General features: G+C 43.9%; 2 protein-coding genes across 5 annotated transcripts in view; one reads left to right on the top strand and one right to left on the bottom strand.

The window, feature by feature from the left end:
• The window catches only part of LOC146697678 (actin filament-associated protein 1-like 2), a 24542-nt gene extending 13986 nt beyond the window's left edge, over window positions 1-10556 (top strand). Inside the window, exons 8-16 of the mRNA XM_085476525.1 lie at window positions 1-30; window positions 4481-4550; window positions 4744-4961; window positions 5077-5186; window positions 5576-5693; window positions 5890-5977; window positions 6421-6587; window positions 6702-6812; window positions 7591-10556. The exon at window positions 1-30 is cut by the window's left edge and continues 57 nt beyond it. Coding sequence (XP_085332651.1) covers window positions 1-30; window positions 4481-4550; window positions 4744-4961; window positions 5077-5186; window positions 5576-5693; window positions 5890-5977; window positions 6421-6587; window positions 6702-6812; window positions 7591-7617 — 939 coding nt within the window. The 3' untranslated portion in view covers window positions 7618-10556. The remainder of the gene's footprint in view (window positions 31-4480; window positions 4551-4743; window positions 4962-5076; window positions 5187-5575; window positions 5694-5889; window positions 5978-6420; window positions 6588-6701; window positions 6813-7590) is intronic.
• Window positions 9544-21386, bottom strand: part of LOC146697677 (dematin-like) — a 30202-nt gene continuing 18359 nt past the window's right edge. The window contains exons 7-17 of one of the 4 annotated variants that reach the window (XM_085476530.1): window positions 20714-20758; window positions 19451-19637; window positions 18850-18894; window positions 18489-18641; window positions 17963-18069; window positions 16307-16412; window positions 15601-15659; window positions 15472-15522; window positions 15094-15150; window positions 14387-14467; window positions 9544-13149 (exon numbers count right to left, since the gene is read on the bottom strand). In XM_085476530.1, the coding sequence (XP_085332656.1) occupies window positions 13036-13149; window positions 14387-14467; window positions 15094-15150; window positions 15472-15522; window positions 15601-15659; window positions 16307-16412; window positions 17963-18069; window positions 18489-18641; window positions 18850-18894; window positions 19451-19637; window positions 20714-20758 (1005 nt within the window). In that variant the 3' untranslated portion in view covers window positions 9544-13035. Of the gene's footprint in view, window positions 13150-14386; window positions 14468-15093; window positions 15151-15182; window positions 15249-15459; window positions 15523-15600; window positions 15660-16306; window positions 16413-17962; window positions 18073-18488; window positions 18642-18849; window positions 18895-19450; window positions 19638-20713; window positions 20759-21386 lie in introns of those variants that run through there. The other 3 variants (XM_085476527.1, XM_085476528.1, XM_085476529.1) reach the window with 3 other exon arrangements.

Genomic DNA, 21386 nt, shown 5'->3' with positions numbered 1-21386 from the left:
AATAAGTCAGACCAGCTGCTGTCCTGCAGGGTGAGACACTCAGATACACCATCATGGGCAGAAATCTGTGCCATCAGGAACTGAATTTGAATAAGTTAAATTTGAATTGCTCGGATTGAATCTGAATTGTAACTTGAATAAATGCTTTTAAAAACTGAACATGAATTAGCCTAATTTGAAATTCAATTTATTGGTTTGAAAATGATCATCACTAAACTGAAATTGAATTTTATATTTTGAAAATGAATTCATTTGCTTTGAAACCGTATTTTATCCTTTAAAGATTTAGCTCTCGAATAATTTCAGTTTCAGTTCTACAATTCAGTTTTTTGGGACTTACATCCGGTTCCGGTTCAAGCGCAGATTAATAGAACTACGTTTTACTAGCGGACCGAAAGTGTTACTGACGGGAATCTACAGCGTCTTGAGTTGAATTAAGACTTCAGAAGTTATTCGTCATGTCGAATGAGCAGCGGATAAACTCAGGTTGGTAATAAATGTATTACATGTATAAGATGTATAGCTAAAAACACCTCCACTTTGTTTTACGTTCGCTGTGTATTCTGAGTATTATGGCAAAAGATGTGGTAACCTGATTTCAAAATAAAAGCTCCTGAAGCATGATTTCAAAATAAAGGCCAACTTTCAGTAAATTAAGAGCACATTCACAAATATCGATTAGTCTCATTTGCACACTCTAATGTTGGATACAAATGACGTACCCCAGTATTCTAGTAGCAACATGTCAATATTAAAGCCATCTCCTTTTGGATTTCAAAGTAAAAGCCCTCTGAATGTTTATTTTTGAACTACTCTTTCAATTAATTCAGAATAAAAAATTCACAGTGATACCATATCAATATCAAGTCACTGTGTGTTTGCCTTCCAAAATAAAAGCCTTTTCAAATTGCTCATATATGACCTACTCTTTTAACTATTTCAAAATGCTCTTAAATTGAAATTTGCTGTTTCCACAGGATGAATCCATGTTAGATCAATAGTATCCAACCCCACAGTGATACCATATCAATTTCAAGTCAGGCTGATTTTGCTTTCCAGTATAAAAGACTTTTCAAATTGACCATAAAAGATATACTCTTTTAACAATTTCAAAATGCTCTAAAAAGGAAAATTGCTGTTTCCACAGGATAATGCCACTTTAGATCAACAGTATCCAACCCCGACAGTAAAACCATGTAAACTTCAAGTTGCTCTGATTTTGCCTTTCAAATTAATGGCCCGTCGAATTTGCCCATATGTGATATACTCTTTCAATTACTTCAGAATTTTTCAAAAATGAAAATTGCTGTTTCCACAGGATAATTTCACTCTAGATCGACAGTGTACACTATCACGGGGATACCAAGTCAATTTCAAGTCGCCTTGATTTTGCGGCCCGTTGAAATTGCCCATGTATGACCCACTCTTTCACTGACTTCAGAATCCCTTAAACCCTTAAAAGCAAAGTTGCTGTTTCCACGAGATCATTTCACTCTACATTGACAGTGTACAACCCCACAGTTTTATCACGTCAATATCTTGATTATAATTGTTTGTGAGGGACTTTTTATAATTAAACACGGATGCTGTTAACAGGACAATTTCTGTTTCCACTAAGTAATTGGAGTTCATGCAAACCATAGACAACCTCGACAGCAGTAACATCTCAATCTCAAATCAATCTCATTTTGCATTTCAGAGTAAAAGCACTTTGACTTTGTTTATAGGAGCTTCTCTTTCCCTAACTTCAGAATGGCATTATTTGGAAAGTTCCAGCTTCTACCCATTAATTCCAGTTCATGCCAACACATATCATAACATATAATCTAACAGTGGAGTCTGGAATAGTTTTTATAAAACACCAGAGGTGCGAGACAAGCACGATCTGATATCGTCGTGTTGGTGTTGTTCCCAGATCAACATACTAAATGTTGTTCCAGGATCAACATTGCAAGTGACCAATCAGAATGTGGTGACGTCATACTTTTGCGACTTCGGGAAAAACTGCCGTAAAACAAAAAACTGTACTTAAGCTGCTTGAAACCGCCTCTGTCCGCCAATCAACGGACCCTAACCCTTTAATAAACGCTAAGCAGAATTGATATTGTCCTTGCAACATTGGAATTTCATAAATGCACGAATGGCTTGGCACGCCAAAGAATAACGTCACAACAATGTGATTGGTCACTTGCAATGTTGAACCTGGAACAATACCAACACGACGATATCAGATCATCCGCCAGACAATGCCTTACGAACAAAAAGAATAATAACAATAATTTTTCTGATCACAGAGAAAAAGTCCTAGCTCATCTGCTATTTGTATGAGAATTGAAAGGCCTGCAGATAATTTTATGAATCCAGTTGCTCAAGACAAGAAAAGGTCCCAGTCTTTAGATTCCTGTCCATTCCTGAAAGACGTTACAATGGCAGTATCATCTGAGTATTTCTGGATTTGACAAGACTCAAGATATATATTTGAAGTGTGCTGTATACAGGGTGGGTCAGTTATATGGATAAACTGTGATAACATGGGAATGGTTGGTGATATTAAAGTCCTGTTTGTGGCACATTAGTATATGTGAGGGGCAAACTCCTCAAGACGGGTGGTGACCATGGTGGCCATTTAGAAGTCGGCCATCTTGGATACAACTTTTGTTTTTTCAATAGGAAGAGGGCCATGTGACACATCAAACTTACTGGTAATGTCACAAGAAAAACAATGGTGTGATTGGTTTCAACGTAACTCGCGCTCTCAACATCTCCAAAAACGTTAGAGCACTTATGCAAATATGTGATGTCTTGATAAATTGAGCAGGTATTTGAAGTTCACACAGAAACATTCTCGCATGAAAATATCTTAAAAGTTTATTTTGTGACCCAGAAAGAGTAATATTTCAAACTCTGCCACTCTGTGTTCCTCCGCCACTGCCTCGTTTGAGTTTTGGACGAAATGCATTCTGGGATATTGCATTTCGTCATTTCGAGCTGATTGGAGACCAAAACAGCCAATCAGATTTTTTTGCATCCAAGTCTGTGATTGGCTGGTTTTGTGGCACAAATATAACGGTGTAGAAAAAGAGTTGAGCGTGCACGGGCAGAAATGTTGAGAGCGCGAGCAACACAAGCGCAAGTGCAAGTGCAAAAACTGAGCGAGAGGGGCTGCTGGTGTGTGTGTGTGTGTGGATAATAGCAAACACTGAAATACAGTTTTTGCACGCAGCAATGAACTTTGTTCACTCACATTCAGCTTTTCTTTGCTCAAAATAAATTTCTCCTCAAAATGCAACACTTGCACCTGCAAACCTTTTTTTACGTGCGCTCAGAATAGTGGCACAAAAATAACGGCATACAGTTACAGCAGTGCAAGTAAACAAACAATAAATATAAGAAGAGTAAGAAAATAAATCTACACTTTAGGACTCGGGGTAAAGGATCAATAACAATTTAAAATTTATAATTTACAGTTTGATGATTTAAAGTCTCACACACAGCCCGTCGAAAGGGGAGGGGCCTGCTGCTTCCAAATAGAGCACATTTCATTTATAATGATGTAAATCCAAGCCCATCATGGATTCATGATTTGAATCCTGGGTTGTGTGAAATCCCAGAAATAAACCTTAGACAAAGTGAATCTGTGAACTAAGGTGTAGGTGTGTTAGGTTATGTTGTGGCGATCCTCGGGTTGGGGGATTTGTGTTCATACTGGAGTGCAAAATTAAAACCAAGATGGACAAGAAAAGTTCAAAGTCATCGGGTGCTCAGTTTAGAAAAAAGAGAAAAGAAGAGAAACGAGCAACAGATCCAGGTAAGCAGATGTGTGATTGGATAATGGCAGGTCATCCTGAACCAATCAGAATCAGAATACTTTATTGATTAAAGGAAATTATGTGCGTTACAGTTTCTCCAAGAAGAAATGGTAAAAATATTAACAGTAACAGACTAAACTCCAAACAATACATTATGTTACAGATTTTACACATTTAAGAAACAGCACTAATATAAACAGATCAATCAGTTATAAATATCAAGGACTAACAGAGGTGATGATAAATAAATATAAAGAAAATTGACAAGAATATTCCAGAGTAGAAAAGAGCGTGTGTAAAAAGGTTGTAACTGTTGCAGTGTTCACAGTGTGTTAGGTGGAGGAGTTGTACAGGGAGCCACAGGCAGGAATGATTCCTGTGTTGTTCAGTGGTGCATTGTGGGTAATCTCAGTCTCTCACTGAGCGTGCTCCTGTCACTAGCCAGTACATCATGGAGTGGGTGGGAGGTGTTATCCACGATTGTCCTTATCTTGGACAACATCTGCAGAGGGAGTGTTCGCCTGGGCGCCAAACAGCCTCGGATCGTCACTGCCTCCTGGCGTGAATAATCTCGAACCTGCTCTGTGAGAAAGCAAACGTAGCTGTGACCATGAAACGAGCAGCCGTGGTCATACCTGCACTTCCTGCTAATGCCGTGTCTCTTCCTTCAGTCCAGTATAGTCCAGTCTGACTCTGACGAGGAGGAAGCTTCAGCTCGCTGCAGCCTCAGCAAGAACAAAGGTACGGACAGAGCAGCACAGTAAACTGCACGATTCGATCATTGAAGAGAGTTTTTGTGTCTTTTATATACGAATTAAAAATGTGCATGGAAACTAACTGTACATCAAAGATGGATGTAGCCTCTGTGACATCGCCTGTCTGTTAGCGAGGTCACATGACGCGAGGTCTGAGCTGTGGCGTTTGCCTGCGGCAGGTTTCCTGAACGTACTGATGAACTGCCAGTGGCAGAGTTTACTGTGTCGGGTGGAGGCCGGGGTCCTCAACATGTTCGGAGAGGAGGAGGAGGTGGTGCAGGGGGAGCGCTCGCCTCAGTACACCATCCAGCTCAGAGGCTGTGAGGTCAAACCCGACACCAAGCACTGCTACAGGATCACACTGAGCATGCTCGATGACCAGATGGCGGTGCTGGAGGTGAGCTGGTGGAACAGGGAGTTTGAATTCATTCACTTCAACTTGTTACTCAATAACGTGTCCTCCTTCCTAACTTCCTTCCTTCCTTCCTTCCTTCCTTCCTTCCTTCCTTCAGGTGAGCAGCTCAGAGGAGAAGCAGCGGTGGTTGAAGCTGCTGGAGGACGGCGCTGCGTATTACTGTCACCATGACAACAAAACACAGGAGCACTCAGGTGTAACTCTCAGGTACGAGGTGCATCATCTCAGGCTGAAACACCAGCTCGTCCTAGTGGTCACATGTGGTACTGCAACCCCAACCCCACGTTTATGGATCAATCATAATAACATTTATTATAATAAAAACACTGAATGTCACATTCGGGTAAATCAGGGCTGTCAAATACACAATCGCGACAATCATTTTATTCATTTGAAGATTTTTTGAATACAAGTGCTCATTCGTATCTCTGAGCTGTCAGCACCTGTCAGGCCCTTTGAATCGTCTCTTATTTTTACACGCAGTCCTGATTCTGTGGGCGTGATGTTCATATTTCACCAGCGCAGCGTCGCTAACTCCGATAAAGCTTTATCTCGGCTCTGAGTTGAGGGCTGATTTTGCTTCCTCTCGTCCTCAGTGGGCTGCAGACTCGCAGGTTTCCCTCCTCCAACACCTACATGGACGACCCCTTCCACCTGAGCGAGCTGGGCCGAGACCAGCCCATCTACTCCAACACCTCCGTCCTGGGGCACATGGTACGGGCTGCACCGCACAACATTCGGATTTAAGATAAGATCAGATGATCCTTTAATAGTCCCACATGTGGGAAATTTTTGGTCACAGCAGAAAGTCGAAGAGCAGTAAAAAATTAAGAGAAAAACAACAGAATAGAATAAGATAAACAATCTTATTTGGAGTAACTCGTAACGTCGCCTGTATGTCGTCTTTCAGCTCCACGGCTCTCAGGGTTCGATTCGCTGCAGCTCGGTGTCGTCCAAAGGCTCAGTGACCTACAGCAACACCGTCCTCAGCGGCCACAGTGAGTCCTTATGATGCTCAACTTCAAAATAAAAGACTTTCCCTATATTAGGTTTGCTGGGCTTTTATTATGAAAATTGAAAGTTTCTTAAAAACCTGGCAATGCTGATTCAGAAATGGTCAACATGAAGCACAATAACAGCCGTGTGCATGAACCAGTGTCTGAAAACTGAGATGCCTTAAACCTGCACGCTTTCTAGTGTCCAGCAGGGGGCGACTGCTCTACTTTCAAAATCAGATCTGATCGTATCTAAAGTGTAAAGTTTGGATTTAATGTGAACATAAGACCATAAGAGGTAAACGCTATGGACCAACAGCTGGCCAAAATCACTGATAAGCTCCTATCATCAGCTGTTAGTGAGCAGTCCTGGATAAACAGTGTAACGTGTAGATGGAGTACTGGGTGGAGCTGATGGAGGACCGGTTGGATGCTCTGCGTTTCAGACAGGAAGTCGGCCGAAGTGCAGCGAAGCATTCAGAAGCTCGAGCTGACCGACAGGAAGGTAGTGCCGCTGAGGGCGGGGTCAGAGATCAACTTGGCATCCAGCACAAAGCAAAACAAGCGCACCTCCTTCAGACAGTCCCTGGCCATCTACAGTGAGCGCGCTCAGGTAGGAAAATTGAACCTGGACATGTGTGGATGGGGGAGGGTGCATGAACGACCTGTGAGAGGCCGTTGAGCGTTGATAATATATCCACTCTGAACCTGGTCTCTGCTGGTCCAGGCTGGCATCCTGAACCCTCTGCTGCGACGGACGGCCTCAGCTAAAAACTCCCTGAGACGGGCTCCTTCGGCGCTGTTCATCGAACACGGAAAAGTTTTCCAGAGGAGGAAGGTGAGAGTCACACAAACACAGACGGCCCCGGCACAAAATGCTACTGAAGCTTCATATTCAAAGATTCAAAGTTATTCACACTGATCAGGTTACAGTGACATCAGCCTCATTTCTCTTTATCCTCATGTATCCAGCCATCAAATGTATAACTTATTTTACAATTCAGGCTTATTTACTTAGCACCAATTCACAACATTCACCTCGGGGTGCAAAGTAAAACTCTACAATATTAGAGAGAAAACCCCAACAATCACACAGTCATCGAGTGAGCAGCGCGATGACTGTATGGAGGAAAACCTCCCTTTTAACAGGAGGATTCAGGGTCACCTGGTCCAGCCCTAACTATATGCTTTAGCAAAAAGGAAAGTTTGAAGCCTAATCTTAAAAGTAGAGATAGTGTCTGTCTCCTGAATCCAAACTGGAAGCTGGTTCCACAGAAGAGGGGCCTGAAAACTGAAGGCTCTGCCTCCCATTCTACTTTTAAATACTCTAGGAACAACAAGTAGGCCTGCAGAGCGAGAGCGAAGTGCTCTAATAGGGTGATATGGTACTACAAGGTCTAGAATGTGTCACTGATAGTATTTAATAATTGATTAGCTAAAAATGCTAACAGCTAAATAATAATAATAGTGTATTTAGTGTTAATGTAGCATTTTAGCTAACATGTTAAACAGAGATTGAATTACTGAGCTGTGAAATTTTTAATAAACAGCAGAAAACAGCAGCAATTCAGAGGAACCTTTGTCACTAATTTCACTATTTCTCATTATTCTTTTAGGAATGGGAAACTAAAGCAGCTGCTTGACACCGGCTGCACGGCTAATATCACATCCCATCAACTAGTGTGGACTGGTTTTTTTGGGGTTTTTTTTTCTAGCTATCATATTTTATTCAGAGATGGTGCAGGGAGAGTGTGCCAAAGGATTTTAACACGTCTAACATAATAAAAAAAACCAAGAAAAACCTTATTGCCCGACATGAAGCTGGTCATGAGTGCTGCGTTCGCTGCTGTCGATCTCTTAGCTGATCTCTCGTTCGTGCCCATTTTAAAAGTTTACATTTCCAACCAACAACAGGAAATAATCTTTTTAAATAAAGCTGAAAAGCTAACAGCTAGATAATAATACTGTGTTCAGTGCTAATGTTGGTATTTTAGCTAGCTAACATGCTAAACAGAGACTTACTGAGCTGTGAAAGTTTCAATAAACAGCAGCTGATGAACAGAATTCAGGGAAACCTCTGTCACTAATTTCACTGTTTCACGTCCATTTCAAAAGTTTACATTTAAAGCCCCAAAAGGTTGATTCTGTTCATCTGGACGTTTTCAGTGGGAGAAACGTTTCGTCATCATCAGGTGACTCCTTCAGTCTCAGCTGACTGCAGGTTTCTACCTTATAAACAAGACATTTGCATAATGACTGAAACCAGCACCACTGAATGAACACTGGGCTGGGAGGCCAGTTCCTGGATCATTAAACCAACCAAACCATTACATTAAAAAAAAAAAAACAACAGGAAGTGATATTTTTTAGTAAAGCTAAAAAGCTACAAAAAACCTAACAGCTAGCTAATAATACTGTGTTCATGCTTATTTACTATTTTTTAGTAAATTTACAAACCCTCCGTATCAAAAAAAAGGGAAGACACGTAGATGCAATAAGCTGCCCCTCCACAGGCTTCCAGAAACGGCTAATCAGATGAAAGTGGGCGTTTAGGGAGGGGGGCCTTAAAGAGACAGGCACCAAAACTCAGCTTCAAGTAGAATAAAAACCACAGCAATGAACAGTGACCACTTGTGACCAGAGGGGGCGCTAAAATCGTCGCTACAAAGAAATATTTTCACATCCAAATGTCTGAATTTACTTTTGTACTTTTATGGTTTCGTGTGGATCGTTTCCACTCAGTGTATGAATGTGTTTTATTATCCAGCGATAGTTTTTAAGGTCACACTGATGTTTTAATTTTTTAATAGCACATTTATTTTATGGTTTAATTAAATAACAGTTTTCAGCATGTACTGAGCAGCACAGTGTAATAACGGCTTCCTGTCTATAACCACAACACGTCTTTGCTGTTCTCAGGTGAACGTCCACACTGACCTGTAAAATCATTTGTTTGTACAAAAAGTCACAGGAACACTTTTGTGGCATATCGACAGAGTGTAATTATCTCTTCTTCTGATGGTAGAACAGTATTTTTTATGTACATGTGATTTAGGAAATCCTTTCAATCTCGGAGCAACAGGAGCAAACTTGTTATTTCACTGAGTTACTGAGACCGTCTGTAAGCTGATATTTCCTCCCACACACGACCTCTGCAGCAGCTGTGCTGCTCTCACTCTCATTTATGTGATTAAACTCTTTGTACTTCTCTAATATTGTACTTTCATCTTCCTTTGTGAAGCGAGCCACTCTCCCAGTGCTCGTTTATGATCCAGTTGTGCCAAACGTCTATTTAACTGGCATCGCGTTCAAATGAGGCTCCTCCTCTGCATCTTTGGTGGGAGAGACGAGGACACAAGGAGAGGAGTCAAGTACACAAAAGGCACGACATGCATCTTGTCCCATCTGTTTTCACACTCTACTGGGCTCTACTGGACTGCCTACCAGTTAAATAGTGCTTACCTGGCACGCTAATCAAGTGCGGCTGACTCGCTGCTCGTTTAACACACTCAGATGTTTTTGTCTTAAAGAAACGTTTGCAGTGCAAAGACGACGTGAAGCCAGTGAAGCAGAGTTTTTTCTCCAAATAGAAATGCTCTTTATTGTAACTCCTGGTTAATCACTCACGTCACCATTCATCTGTTACAGCAGCTGCATCCACAGAAGAAAACAACAGCAACTAGCATGAAGTCATTCAGTGGTTCAGTATGTACAGCAGCAGGGCGGCTGCTCGTCAGCGAGTCTGACCTCTGACCTCTGGGCTCGTATTTCTCAAACTGCCGGAGGTACAATTCCCAACATGCGTCTGACTCTCATAATGAGTCCAAAGAAAAACAAGGATAAAAATATGTTAAATAGTTTTTTGGGTTATTGTAATTCTTCAGGTCGTTCTGCTCGCCGTGAGGTGAGAAACACGAGTCCAAAGAAGAGAAACTCAAACCCGTAACTACCAGCGTGTTTCAAAGAAAGCTAGAATAACATATGACATCATCATCCTGACATCACGCACGCAGCAGGTGAACGAGCAGAGACGCTGACGGGCGCTGAAGCCGCCCTGCGAGTCTAAAGAACTCAAGAAAAACAGAAAAAACACTTCAATGTACAAAAAAGAAAAACATGGAACAATCATGTGTCGTCACAGCAATCACTTCCTGTTTCTAACTACACAAACCAATCAGAGCGCGTCTGGGTGAACGGCGTCAGAATCATCCAGACAAAAGAAAAGTTAAAGAAAGAAAAGAGGAAATCATAAAGTGACCGATGCTCGCTCTGACACGTCTCACTTCTCCATCTGTTTTATCCTCAGTCTTTTATTTTATTGATCCACAGATACAGGAAGCAGCGAGGCAGACGTGATGGCGGGTGATGCAGGAAGTGGCGGTGGTGATTTCTTTTTAAAACTGATGCAGTGAGAGTGATCTGAGCTTAAACCTCACGCAGGGCGGAGCTACTGAACTCGGACTTGAAGGAACGAACGAGCTGAGACGCGAACGCCTCGTTTTTACATGCTTAGAATTATTATTATTATTATTATTGTTACTTTATTAAAGGAAGAAGGCCTTAAAGCTTTAAGAATAAAAGACTGTTTTGCAAAAATTAGTCAGAAACCTCCCAGAGCCCAGCGAGCTCAGTTCAAACTATGTGAAACTGAAGATCAGTAAAAAGACTCTGATGGACGCTAACAGCAGACGAGCAGCAGCTTCATAAAGTCCTGATTTAATGACGAGCTCGTGTTGCTGATGTGAACGAGCTGCAATCACAAGTTTTCCAACAACAAAAATCAAACCCGTCCGAGTCTCAGGTGGCGGCTCTCAGCGGACACGGGTGGAGGGGACCTGATGCACCTGTCGGCAAGCGTGAAGCTCCCGAGTTATCACCGGGTCTATGTTCCCACGCCCACCTGTGACCGCATCGAGGCGCTGTCTAACCACGCCCACCTCTGCTCATTGGACGTCCTGCTCTGAAGTCTGACCCTCAGGCCTCTGGCGCTCTAAGCTGTGAAACAAACACAAATCAACTTTTCTTCAATGCAACAGTCAGCGGCTGGCACGCTGTGCTAGCACACAGCGACAGGGATGCTGCGTTTGGTCTCTGAGTTGTGGTTTAAGACAGAGTCATCACCATCGTACGTAGTCATCGTACGAATCCAGAAACACGTTTGATTTTTATTTGTTGCAGAACTTTGTGATTGCACCTCGTGGAGGGAGGAAATCCCCTCTCCTTTTCAGACCTGCTGGCCTTGATTTACCAACACATTAAAAATGATTTGTATACCACCGTTACGTCCGGTCCTGAGTCCAGCCCGCGCGGGTTTAACCACCTACAGCTGTGAAACATGCTGATATTCAGTGCAGCTGGTGGATGTTTCATTACATATATTTAACAAAGAGTGATGACGTCACACGTACGGAAGAGCTGAACTCGCCCGCCGTGTTCTCGTCAACATTCAGGATCTATCATTTCATTTTTAGTTAGACTCCATTAATAACAAACATGCCACTTTCTTTATGTAGGTTAAAAAATAGCTGCACATCATTTGGTCACTAAGCAACACTCGCAGACGCTGATTGGAGGAACCAGAGCCGTCAGAGCTCAGCCTGCACTGCAAACATCTCTCAGAAGTGTGTGTGTGTGTACACCTGTTTAGACATCTTTGTGAGGACAAAACCAGCATGTAACTATACTTGTGGAGATCAACAGCCTTTATGGGGACAAAGTGCCCGTCCCCGAGTTTAAAGGTGGTGTTTAGTGTCAGGGTCACAGTTAGGCATTCATTTCTGATGGTTAGCATTATGTCAATTAGATGTCCTCACTAAGATATGAAAACGTGTGTGTGTGTGTGTGTGTGTGTGTGTGAGTGTGAGTGTGTGTGTGTGTGTGTGTGTGTGTGTGTGTGTGTGGCAGTGGCTTCTGCTGAACTAGAAAGAAAAAAACTGGGAGGAGACGGTTTCATCGCAGCCAGCGGAGGCTGTGGATCAACGCATGAACGAGCTTCGAAGCAACCGGAGCCAACGAGAGGAGAAGAAAGGGACCACCCTTTGAGCTTAAAGGGGGCTCCTGATTGGATAGTCTGTCCCCAAACTCAGTCAGTAAGAGCTCCCCAGCTGTGAGGCGACTGTCAGCTGTACTGGGGGTCGGGTTGGGTGTGTCTATTACTTTAAGAAACTCATTAAAGTTTCAAAGTTTGTATTATTAGGGGCGTGGCCTCTTTGGTTGACAGAAAACTGCAGTTCCTGTAATCGCCACTTGAGGCAGAAATGATTTGTTCCTTTTAGTCAGCTTATGGTCTTTAATTAGCAGCTTCTTAGTACTTTTTAGCCTCATGTTCTCATATGATGGGCAGTAAAATCAGTCACTGTGTTTGTTTATGAACTCAGGTCAAGCTGAGCTTTTATATTATTATTTAATGTCTTCCACTTTTTGTTTTTTAAGGTCAAATAAAATTGTCTAAAGATGGTTTTTATATTTTGTTGTGATTAAACGACATGCTGACATCATCAACTAAACCACGCTGGGTTAGTTTGTGCGCCGGCCGCAGGTTTAAGGAGGGCGTTCAGTCTGTCATGACTGAAGTCGAGCGACTGCGATAAAACCGTCTGCTTGTTTTTCTCTTTGATGCTGGAAAGAAGTGCTGTCACTATGACATCATAGCTGGCTAAGCCAATAGGATTAATTCTTCGTATAAAGATTGCAACAGGTTTGTTTGTCAGTCCAGGAGCTGACTCGGAGTCAGCAGGAATGTTGGCCGGTTGTCCGACTGTGGCTGGGATGCAGGGGTTCAGAGGGTCTTGTGAGAGCGCTGACCCATCACGAACCGCCACAGACCGCAGACTCGTCCTCGTTCTGTGATGTATTATTTGTGCTCGCTCCGTCCTTCATCGCTAACGTTTTGCAGATAAACGGTGACGTTAATGTGTGCAGCACTCATGTTTCTCTGCAAACCTGAAGCCTCCTGAGGTGTCTAAAAACTGAAGTGAGGGTGTCGGCTGATGATGGCGCTCGGAGTCCGTTTGGTTCCGCGTCCCGCCGGCTGGAAGCGTGGGACTGTGAGGCGAGCAGCTTCAGAAGAGACAGACCTTTTTTTTCAGGTCGTTCCTCTTCCAGAGGGAGAGGCGATCGAACTGCTCGATGGACATCCCGAAAACACTGAAGAACTCCTCCTGAGAGAGGTGCCTCTGCAGGGCGAGAGACAGCCACAATCAGAGAGAGAGCGGGAACAAAGAAGGCACTTGTCATTTTTCACCCTGCACCGACCCCACGCTGCGTCTAAAACAACCCAAGGTCGTCGAGCATCAAAGAGTTTATTAATGAAGCTGCCAAATATTAAATATGATTCTAGCGTTGTGGTCCTAAACAGCCAGCGGTCGATCATCTGAGAATATTTAAAGATAAGAGGAAGAAACATTCTCGCTCAGTCAATTTCAATAAATGTTTAATTATATAAAACAGAATTTTCTGAGATGTGACGGCCCGCCCTGGACCCTGGATGACTCTGTCCGGTCTTTAAGTGATGACGTATGAACCCTGCTTTGGTCCGAGCTACTCTGAGTTTATGAAGGCTGTTGTGTTTTTAACATGTTTTGTATCTTGTTCTATTTAATCTGAAACAGTCAGTGATCACTGTCGGCTTCTCTCAGTTTTTATTGCCGCTAATCATTTTAAAGCTCAGTGTTTAAACCCTTCTGCTGTAACTACAGCCCCTGCAGCAGTACATTAATGACTAACCTCGTATTGTGGATGGATTATCTCAGTTGTTCTCCTGGCTGAAGTTTGGTCCGTTTACAGCATCCTGCCTTGCGACTGTATTTGTCTCTAACCATCAGGAACCTTCACGTTAACTTTTATCGAGTGGAAAAGTGTTAGCTTCATCCTCCAGCTTCACTGTGCTAATGTTATGCTAACATAGCTGTGTAGCTAGCGATCACGTAGCACAACATTATATACCAACTAGCCCAACTACAAACATCACTGCTGTTTAGTTTTCTGTCTTCATTTATGTTGGAAGTGATAGCAGAGCTGTACGTTTGAATTTTTCAGAAATCTCTCAGTCAGAACATGCTATATCATGTTTAGCTGGAAGCTAGCGAGCTAACTTCCTGCTAACTTCTAACTCTGTTAAATGTAATAAATCCTGTTTTCATGGATGCCTGGATGTTAAACTTTGTTACACCTGGTAAAGCAGCAACGCTGATCGTTTTATTAATGATGAAAGAATTTAGACAGTTTTTAACTCTCAGTGATGCTGCAGTGTTTGTGTGACTTTGGGACCTGAAGCGGAGTTTGGACCTGGAAACAGCTGATGACAGCAGACTAAAAGACCGGATATCGATAACGATGTGGTTTGATATCAGAACAGGTTCAGCAGCTCGAGTCGTACCGACAGAGACTTGGTCTTGTTTGTCATTTTTTTACCTCCAGCTGTGTCCGATCCACACCGGGGGGCAGTTTGCTGCGTCCTCTGTGAGTCACCACCAGCACCTCGTAGGGATAAACCTGCACGCAGACACGCAGAGGAGACGTGACGTGAGAACCACATTGTCCTCGTGTCCCGCTGATGGGACGAAACAGCCTCACACATTTATCTGGGTGGCTGTAGCTCAGGTGGCAGAGCAGGTCAGCCACTAATCAGAAGGTCGGTGGTTCGATCCCAGGCTGCATCCTGGCTGCATGCCAAATGTCCTTGGGCAAGATACTAACCCCGTGTTTGCCTGCTGGTGGTGGTCAGAGGGCCCGGTGGCGCCTGTGTCCGGCAGCCTCGCCTCTGTCAGTGCGCCCCAGGGCAGCTGTGGCTACAATGTAGCTGCCATCACCAGTGTGTGAATGGGTGAATGACTGAATGTAGTGTAAAGCGCTTTGGGGTCCTATGGACTAGAAAAGCGCTATACAAATGCAGGCCATTTTACCATCTGCTTGCTGCGCCTGAGTTATGTGGAAACAGGACATGTTTAATACATCCGCCCTGCTCATTCCATATTCTTATTCTATAAGGGCAGCTTTGCACAAGTGACAGTTCATAATAATCCTTCTTTATCTCACACTGACGCTCAGAGATACCCTCTATGACATCATAAAGATCCAAGAGTAGCTTGGCAGAGCTTCGGCAGCTCTACTTTCTGTACCTTGTGCTCCAGCATGCTGGGGAGAGAGTTCCCTCTGTCCATCCTCGAGTCCCCGTTCTGACACAAAAACAAACAGTATGATGAACACCGGCACCAATTATTCATCAGGAGTTTCTGCAAACAAGGTTAAAATAATGGAAAGTGTACCTGAAGCCCTGCAGAGACACAAAGAGACACAAACAGTTTCATTATTTTCTGTTACGAGTTCACTGATGCAGGAAAAAAGTCGAGTCTGAGAATGGATGTTTTGTGCTGATGTACAAGTTCAATTTTCAGCACAAAATGCTAAAATACTTCACAGGTGTAGTTTTACAGGTGTACAACTACACCTGTAAAACTACACCTGTAAAATCCTGAACCTGAGCTTTAATGACGGACGTTTGTACCTGCAGCAGGTTTCTCCGAGGAGCTGAACTCGGCCGAGCGCAGCTGCAAACAAACACAAACAGATTGGTGTCTTCGCTCGACTTCGTTGTCAAACCTCACAGCGAGTGTGCGGATACTCACCCTGGACAGGCCGCTCTTAGAGGGCGCTGGGAAATACACGGACCTGGAGGCGTTGGACCCTGCAGAGCAGAGGGGAGGGGCTGTGAGGGGGAAAGGAAACGCTACACAACATGTGCATCAGTCCTTCCACCTGGAGATGTTTTGTTCTGAAAGGTCACGACAGTCACCTGTGACCAGGTGACATCACTTCCTGTTTCCACGATGCATCATGATGCCTTCACTGAAATCTGAACCTGAAACACTAAAACTGCAGTTTTTTAATTTGCACCAAAAGTTACAACAACTGATAAACTTTAAAAATGTTTTGCTGTTTAGAAATTTTACTTCCTCGTTCACTTTACTTTCTGAAAAGTGACGCTCATAAAATCAGAAGAATTTCAGGTTCAGATACTTTTACTAACAGCGCTTAGACTCCTTCGACTTTGCAAATTTTCTTCGTATTAAATGATATTTTTGTGGTTTTGTGACGTCTTTGTCACCATGAGTGACTATTGGTCTCCACAAAGTAGTGGTAGAATAGTTATGTTAAGCTATAAAGTTTATGTCTTGCATATTTTCCACAACCAAACCCATAATCACATACTGTGTATTATCTTACTTATTTTATATTTCTTTGTGTTTTATTTGTATTTTTTGTATTTTCTTTCTGAAATCTGTACCTAACGCAAAAAATGTCAAGTGTGTGTGTGTGTGTGTGTGTGTGTACCGGCGTTGTGGCTGCGCTCTGGTAAAGAGCGGGTTTTCCTCCTCAGAGGCGCTGCAGACTTCTCCAGCTCCTCCTTCAGGATGATTTTGCCCAGATTAGACTGAATCTGACACGAGACAGAAACAGAAGACGACTTGTAGTTGTAAAAAGCATAATAATATATTAAGTAAATGGCCTGCGTTTGTATAGCGCTTTACTTAATCCCTGTGGACCCTAAAGCACTTTACACTACATTCAGTCATTCACACACTGGTGATGGCAGCTACATTGTAGCCACAGCCACCCTGGGGCACTGACAGAGGCGAGGCTGCCGGACACTGGCGCCACCGGGCCTGACCACCACCAGTAGGCAACGGGTGAAGTGTCTCGCCCAAGGACACAACGACCGAGACCGTCAGAGCCGGGGCTCGAACCGGCAACCTTCCAATTACAAGAGGAACTGCCAGCTCTTGAGCCACGATCGCCCCGTAATCCAAAGTATTCAGAATACGTTACTCTCATTGAGTAACGTAACGGAATATGTTACAGAATACATTTTGGGGCATGTAATCTGTAATCTGTAGTGGAAAACATTTTAAAAGTAACCTTCCCAACATCTGCACATGTCTGAGAAAGACAATAATAATGAAAAATGCATCGAGCAGTTTCACGCAGGGATCGTTTTCCTTCCACCGAAGCAGACCCTTCAGCATCGAGCTAACACGCGATAAGAGCTGAAGAGGACCAAACATCAACCTCCAGGTCTGAAGAATCACGCTGCAGCTCCTCTGGTGTCCAGCAGGGGGCGCAGTGTCCCAGAGACTCCCATGTTAAACATGCTCACAGCCTGATACACCGACTCTTCTGTCTCTGTGGGGGATTTCCTCCTTCATAACAGCTGTTTATTACTCACCTGTTTAAATCCTATTAAGGCTTAAAGTTTGAGGGGCGTGGCCTGTTTGACTGACAGGTGAATGGTGACACAGGTGACTGTAGCTGCTAGCTGTCTGCTAAGCTTCACCTGAACGGGACCTCTGTGTTTTAATGACATCATGTGACCAATAACATGGCTGCTGTGAGGTCACAGCAGACTGAGCTCAGCTGTTGGGAGAAATTCGAGGATTTGACTGAGTAGCGGGTCTCTGTGTTTGACTCCGCCCTCCAGCTTCTCGTGGTCACATCTCGTTTTTAAAAAGGCGAAAGAGGAGCCAACGTTAGACAGCAAAATGCAAAGTGCCCAGAACAACGGCTCGTGTTCATCTTTTGTATACAGTCTGTGGGACGTGCAGAGTGACACAGCCGATTCTGCAAACAGACGTTTCTGACGGAGCTGAAGTGCTCTTCAGGAAAAACGTGGCTTTTATTTTGAAATGAGCCGTGCCTCTAAAGGATACACACGACAGTGAAAGCACATTTAAAGCTGTTTAACCCGTGCACAGATTATCTCTGCACACATTCAGATCTCCATGATGAAGTCAGTGTTTTCAGTCTCCCACCAACCAAGCAGCAGCTGACGCAGCAGCACTCCTCATGCTTTATTCATCGTACTGTCAGAGTTTTTAAAAGCAGCTTCTTGTTTCCTGCTTTTCTGACAGTGAAGGTGATTTTTGGTGATTCCTGACCAACTTCAAACTGCTGCAGCTCATCTGCACCTGCAGCTGGCTCCGGGTCTCCCACCTTGTTCAGCTCTTGCTTCTGAAGCTTTCTGAGTCCCCACAGCTCATCATCCAGCTCTCCATCCTCCTCCTCCTCGACTTTCTGCTCCTTCCTCTTCCATTCCTTTTCTGCTGAGAGGAGAGGAGTTATGGAAAGGAGAGAAGAAGAGAGGAGCCAAGGGAACGGTGAGACGAATACGTGACAAGAAGCAGGAATAATCAGGATTTAAAGCCAGACGTGATTTTTAGATGAAAACCTGGAAAATCCCACTTTCGTAATGAGCTGTAAATGTAGCACAAGGTGCGTCTCATTGATCAGAATGTGTGTATGTATGCATTTGTTTAAACATCATTGTGAGGACCAGAAATTGCCATGCAACTATAGTTGTGGGGACTAAATGCTGACGAGTCTGAAGCATGTTTGAGGCTCAAAGTGTAAGTGTCAGAGTTACAGTTAGGCCAGAGTGAGCGGCTAGCATCGTGTCACTTAGATGTCCTCACTAAGATATGAAAGCACGAGTGTGTGTGTGTGTGTGTTTGGGTCATACCAATCACGGCCAGCGAGGGGGGGCAGGGCCAGTAGTCGGTCTCGATCTTGGAGGGCTGGTTCGGGTCTGGAGGCTGAGCTGCAGGAAACTTTGAAGACTCGATGATCAAATCCTCGATGTGTTTCCCCTGAGGGACCGAAGAGGACGACACATCTGTGCACGCACACACACACACACACACACACACACACACACACACACACACATGCACAGTGCATGTTAAAGCAGATTAAACACAGTGAAAGGCGGCGTGCTGTTCACAGGACAGCAGCTGACCCACATTCACTCTGTTTTCATTATGTTCAGCGATACATTTATTGCAGCTTTTATTCTGAAATCGATTTGAAGCTCAGTGACTCACCCTGTTTGTAGATGGGAGGCTTCTTGTAGATGTTGGTACCATTTTCTGAAAACAATAAAATCACATGTGTGACACCTGTGCTCTTCTTTGCTTGCTAAACAATAATTACTGGTTCACAGGGTGAACATGAGCTCCAGAGGACAGCACATCTGGGACTTGTTGCACTTCTTGGGTGGTGCATGTACGGTGCAAACTGGACTCTCTTAGTCAGCACAGTGGGACATAGAGAACTCCAGATGTGGACCAAACGTCATCAGCATCTGGAGGCGGTCTGTGTGCACAAACTCTAATTCAGTTTCACTGCTCACAAATCAACTAATAATCCCAATAGTTGTCTTTTCTGGTCCTGACATTAGCGGCTAACACGTCTCAGACGTGGATGCTGTGCTGACGAATCACTGAAGCTCATCTGGGAATCTCTGAATTTCTCGTTGTAGCCCCTCCCACAGGGTAAACACACGTGTTTGAAGAAATAAGTCACCTGATGGAGATGCTGTTGCTAACTGGGTGAAAACCTAGCTGATGGAGCTACATCTGCACCCTTCAGTACTGTTCCCCACAGTCAGTGGGGTGAGTCCGGCTTGTGGAAGCTCGTGTTTACCTGGCCTGTGGAAATGCTGCACGGTGCTCTTCACAGTACCAGACGAGTGTGCGTTGGGTGTGGTTGGTGTGTTTGGCGTTGACGGGGTGTGTGTGCTGTGGGTTCTGGTGCTCGGGATGGTGGAACCAGGCGAGGACCCTCCAGGTGATCGGCTCTCGAGCCACTCCCTTGTCTCCTTGGACAGATTCTGGAATCACGGAGGACGGTATTTTAAAAGCGTGTCGGTGGGGAAATGTGAAGGCAGAGCCGGTGATCCTCCTCAGAACCTTCTAATGAACATGCAGGGCATCCCCATGAGGACTTTCTAAGACATGATGCCAACTGCATCGATACGACCATCAAAGCAAGACCTCCTCCATTACTACCACTACTTAATGGTCCTCAATCAGAATTGGAGGCCTCTTGAACCTTTACAGAGTAAACCTTGAAGACACGGTCGTCCCTCATTAACCAAAGAACCTCTTTTAGTGTTAGTAGAAGCACCTAAGAGACCTTTAGGATCTCCTGATTGATAACTAGAGCCTCGTTTAAAGATAACTTATGAGAAACTACTTCACATGACTTCAACCTCCTCGAGGATTCCTTGAACTAACACTTTACAGCCTTAAAAGAAACGCAGTGACTCTTAGGACGCCCCTCGTCAATGCTCTAAATGACCAACAGAGTCAGTGTGAAGAAGAGCTACCCAAAATATGACTCTAAGTAATCTGAGTATGCCTGGAAGGATGCCGTCCGAACCGATTACTGCAGCCTCGTAAGCCTCAAACAAAGAACTTCACACACATCATCCCTAAACTGTTCGAAAGGTTGTTTAGAAGCTGAAACCTGTAAAAGAAGCATCAAACCTTCTCAGTGACCGCTGGGATGTATACGACCTCCTCGCTGACATCATCATTTCTGAGGTTCCACTATGTTCCTGACTACAACCTCGTTAAACATGCCAACAGAACCACATTAATGTTGAGATGCTTCAGCGTCAGGATCACTTTCACAGAAGCTGGTCTGAGACAACAACAGGACGATGTTGTGCTAATAACAACCCATCACAGTCACACGCCCACAAAGCATCTGAGATCTGCTTCTGTCATGAGACCCTATATTGTCTGCATTTCCATATCTCACTTTCATTGTAGGGCTCTGATCTGACCTTTGACCTCATCACTAGTGCTTGTTTTGTTGCAGAGGTCTCTGAGTGTAAACAGGAAGAAACTAATATAAACTATATGATGATATGTAAAGAAAGAATGGGGGGGGGGGTCTTACCTCTGGGGAGGGAGGAGGAGAGATGGAGCGAGGAGACAAGGACCTCTGGGGAGAAAAAAGCAAAAATAGATGAAACGCTCGAAGCTAAAAATAAATTCAGAGAATGAAGACGAAGCTCCACAAACACAAACTCTGCTTCTGACACTGAAGTCGTTTCTTTTTTTTAAACGATTGCACCAAATGTCAATTCTAGAGGATTACATTGCAATTTACACTTTGACCTGAAGGTGGCAGTGTTCTTTACACCCAACGATTAAATCCAGACACAGAAATGCTTCACGGTAACGTGATGTGAAGCATAAATCAGAGAAGCATTTGTTTAGAGTAAAGAAAGAGTTGGATGATGACAGCAGTGCAGACGAAGACCTGAAGCTCCGAAATCAGATTCCTTAAAAGAATTCAGTCTTTGCACTTAAACAGTGGCCACAAGGCTCCCAGCAGGGGGCGCATTTAGGTAAATGTGCATTTATATGCAGATGATCAACATTTAGCATTTAGCTCTTTGTTGAAGTCTCCTCCTTCGGCTGGCTCTGCTGTTAAAAACAAACGGGAGCTTTTTCAGGGGAGACCTGTGCAGTCTGAATGCTGTGACAACAGCTGCAGCAAACGTGTGTCATGAGCTTAAAAAGTGCCTTTTGTTTGTTTCAGTCATCAGTCTGCAGTAACCACAAGA

The sequence above is a fragment of the Copadichromis virginalis genome, linkage group LG12 (assembly GCF_057382275.1).
Source record: "Copadichromis virginalis isolate Kocher_CV1m ecotype Utaka linkage group LG12, C_Virginalis_male_GT1.1, whole genome shotgun sequence".
In the NCBI taxonomy this organism is placed as follows: Eukaryota; Metazoa; Chordata; class Actinopteri; order Cichliformes; family Cichlidae; genus Copadichromis; species Copadichromis virginalis.
Note: the sequence above shows the minus strand (reverse complement) of the source record. Positions and strands in the feature narration are given on the sequence as shown.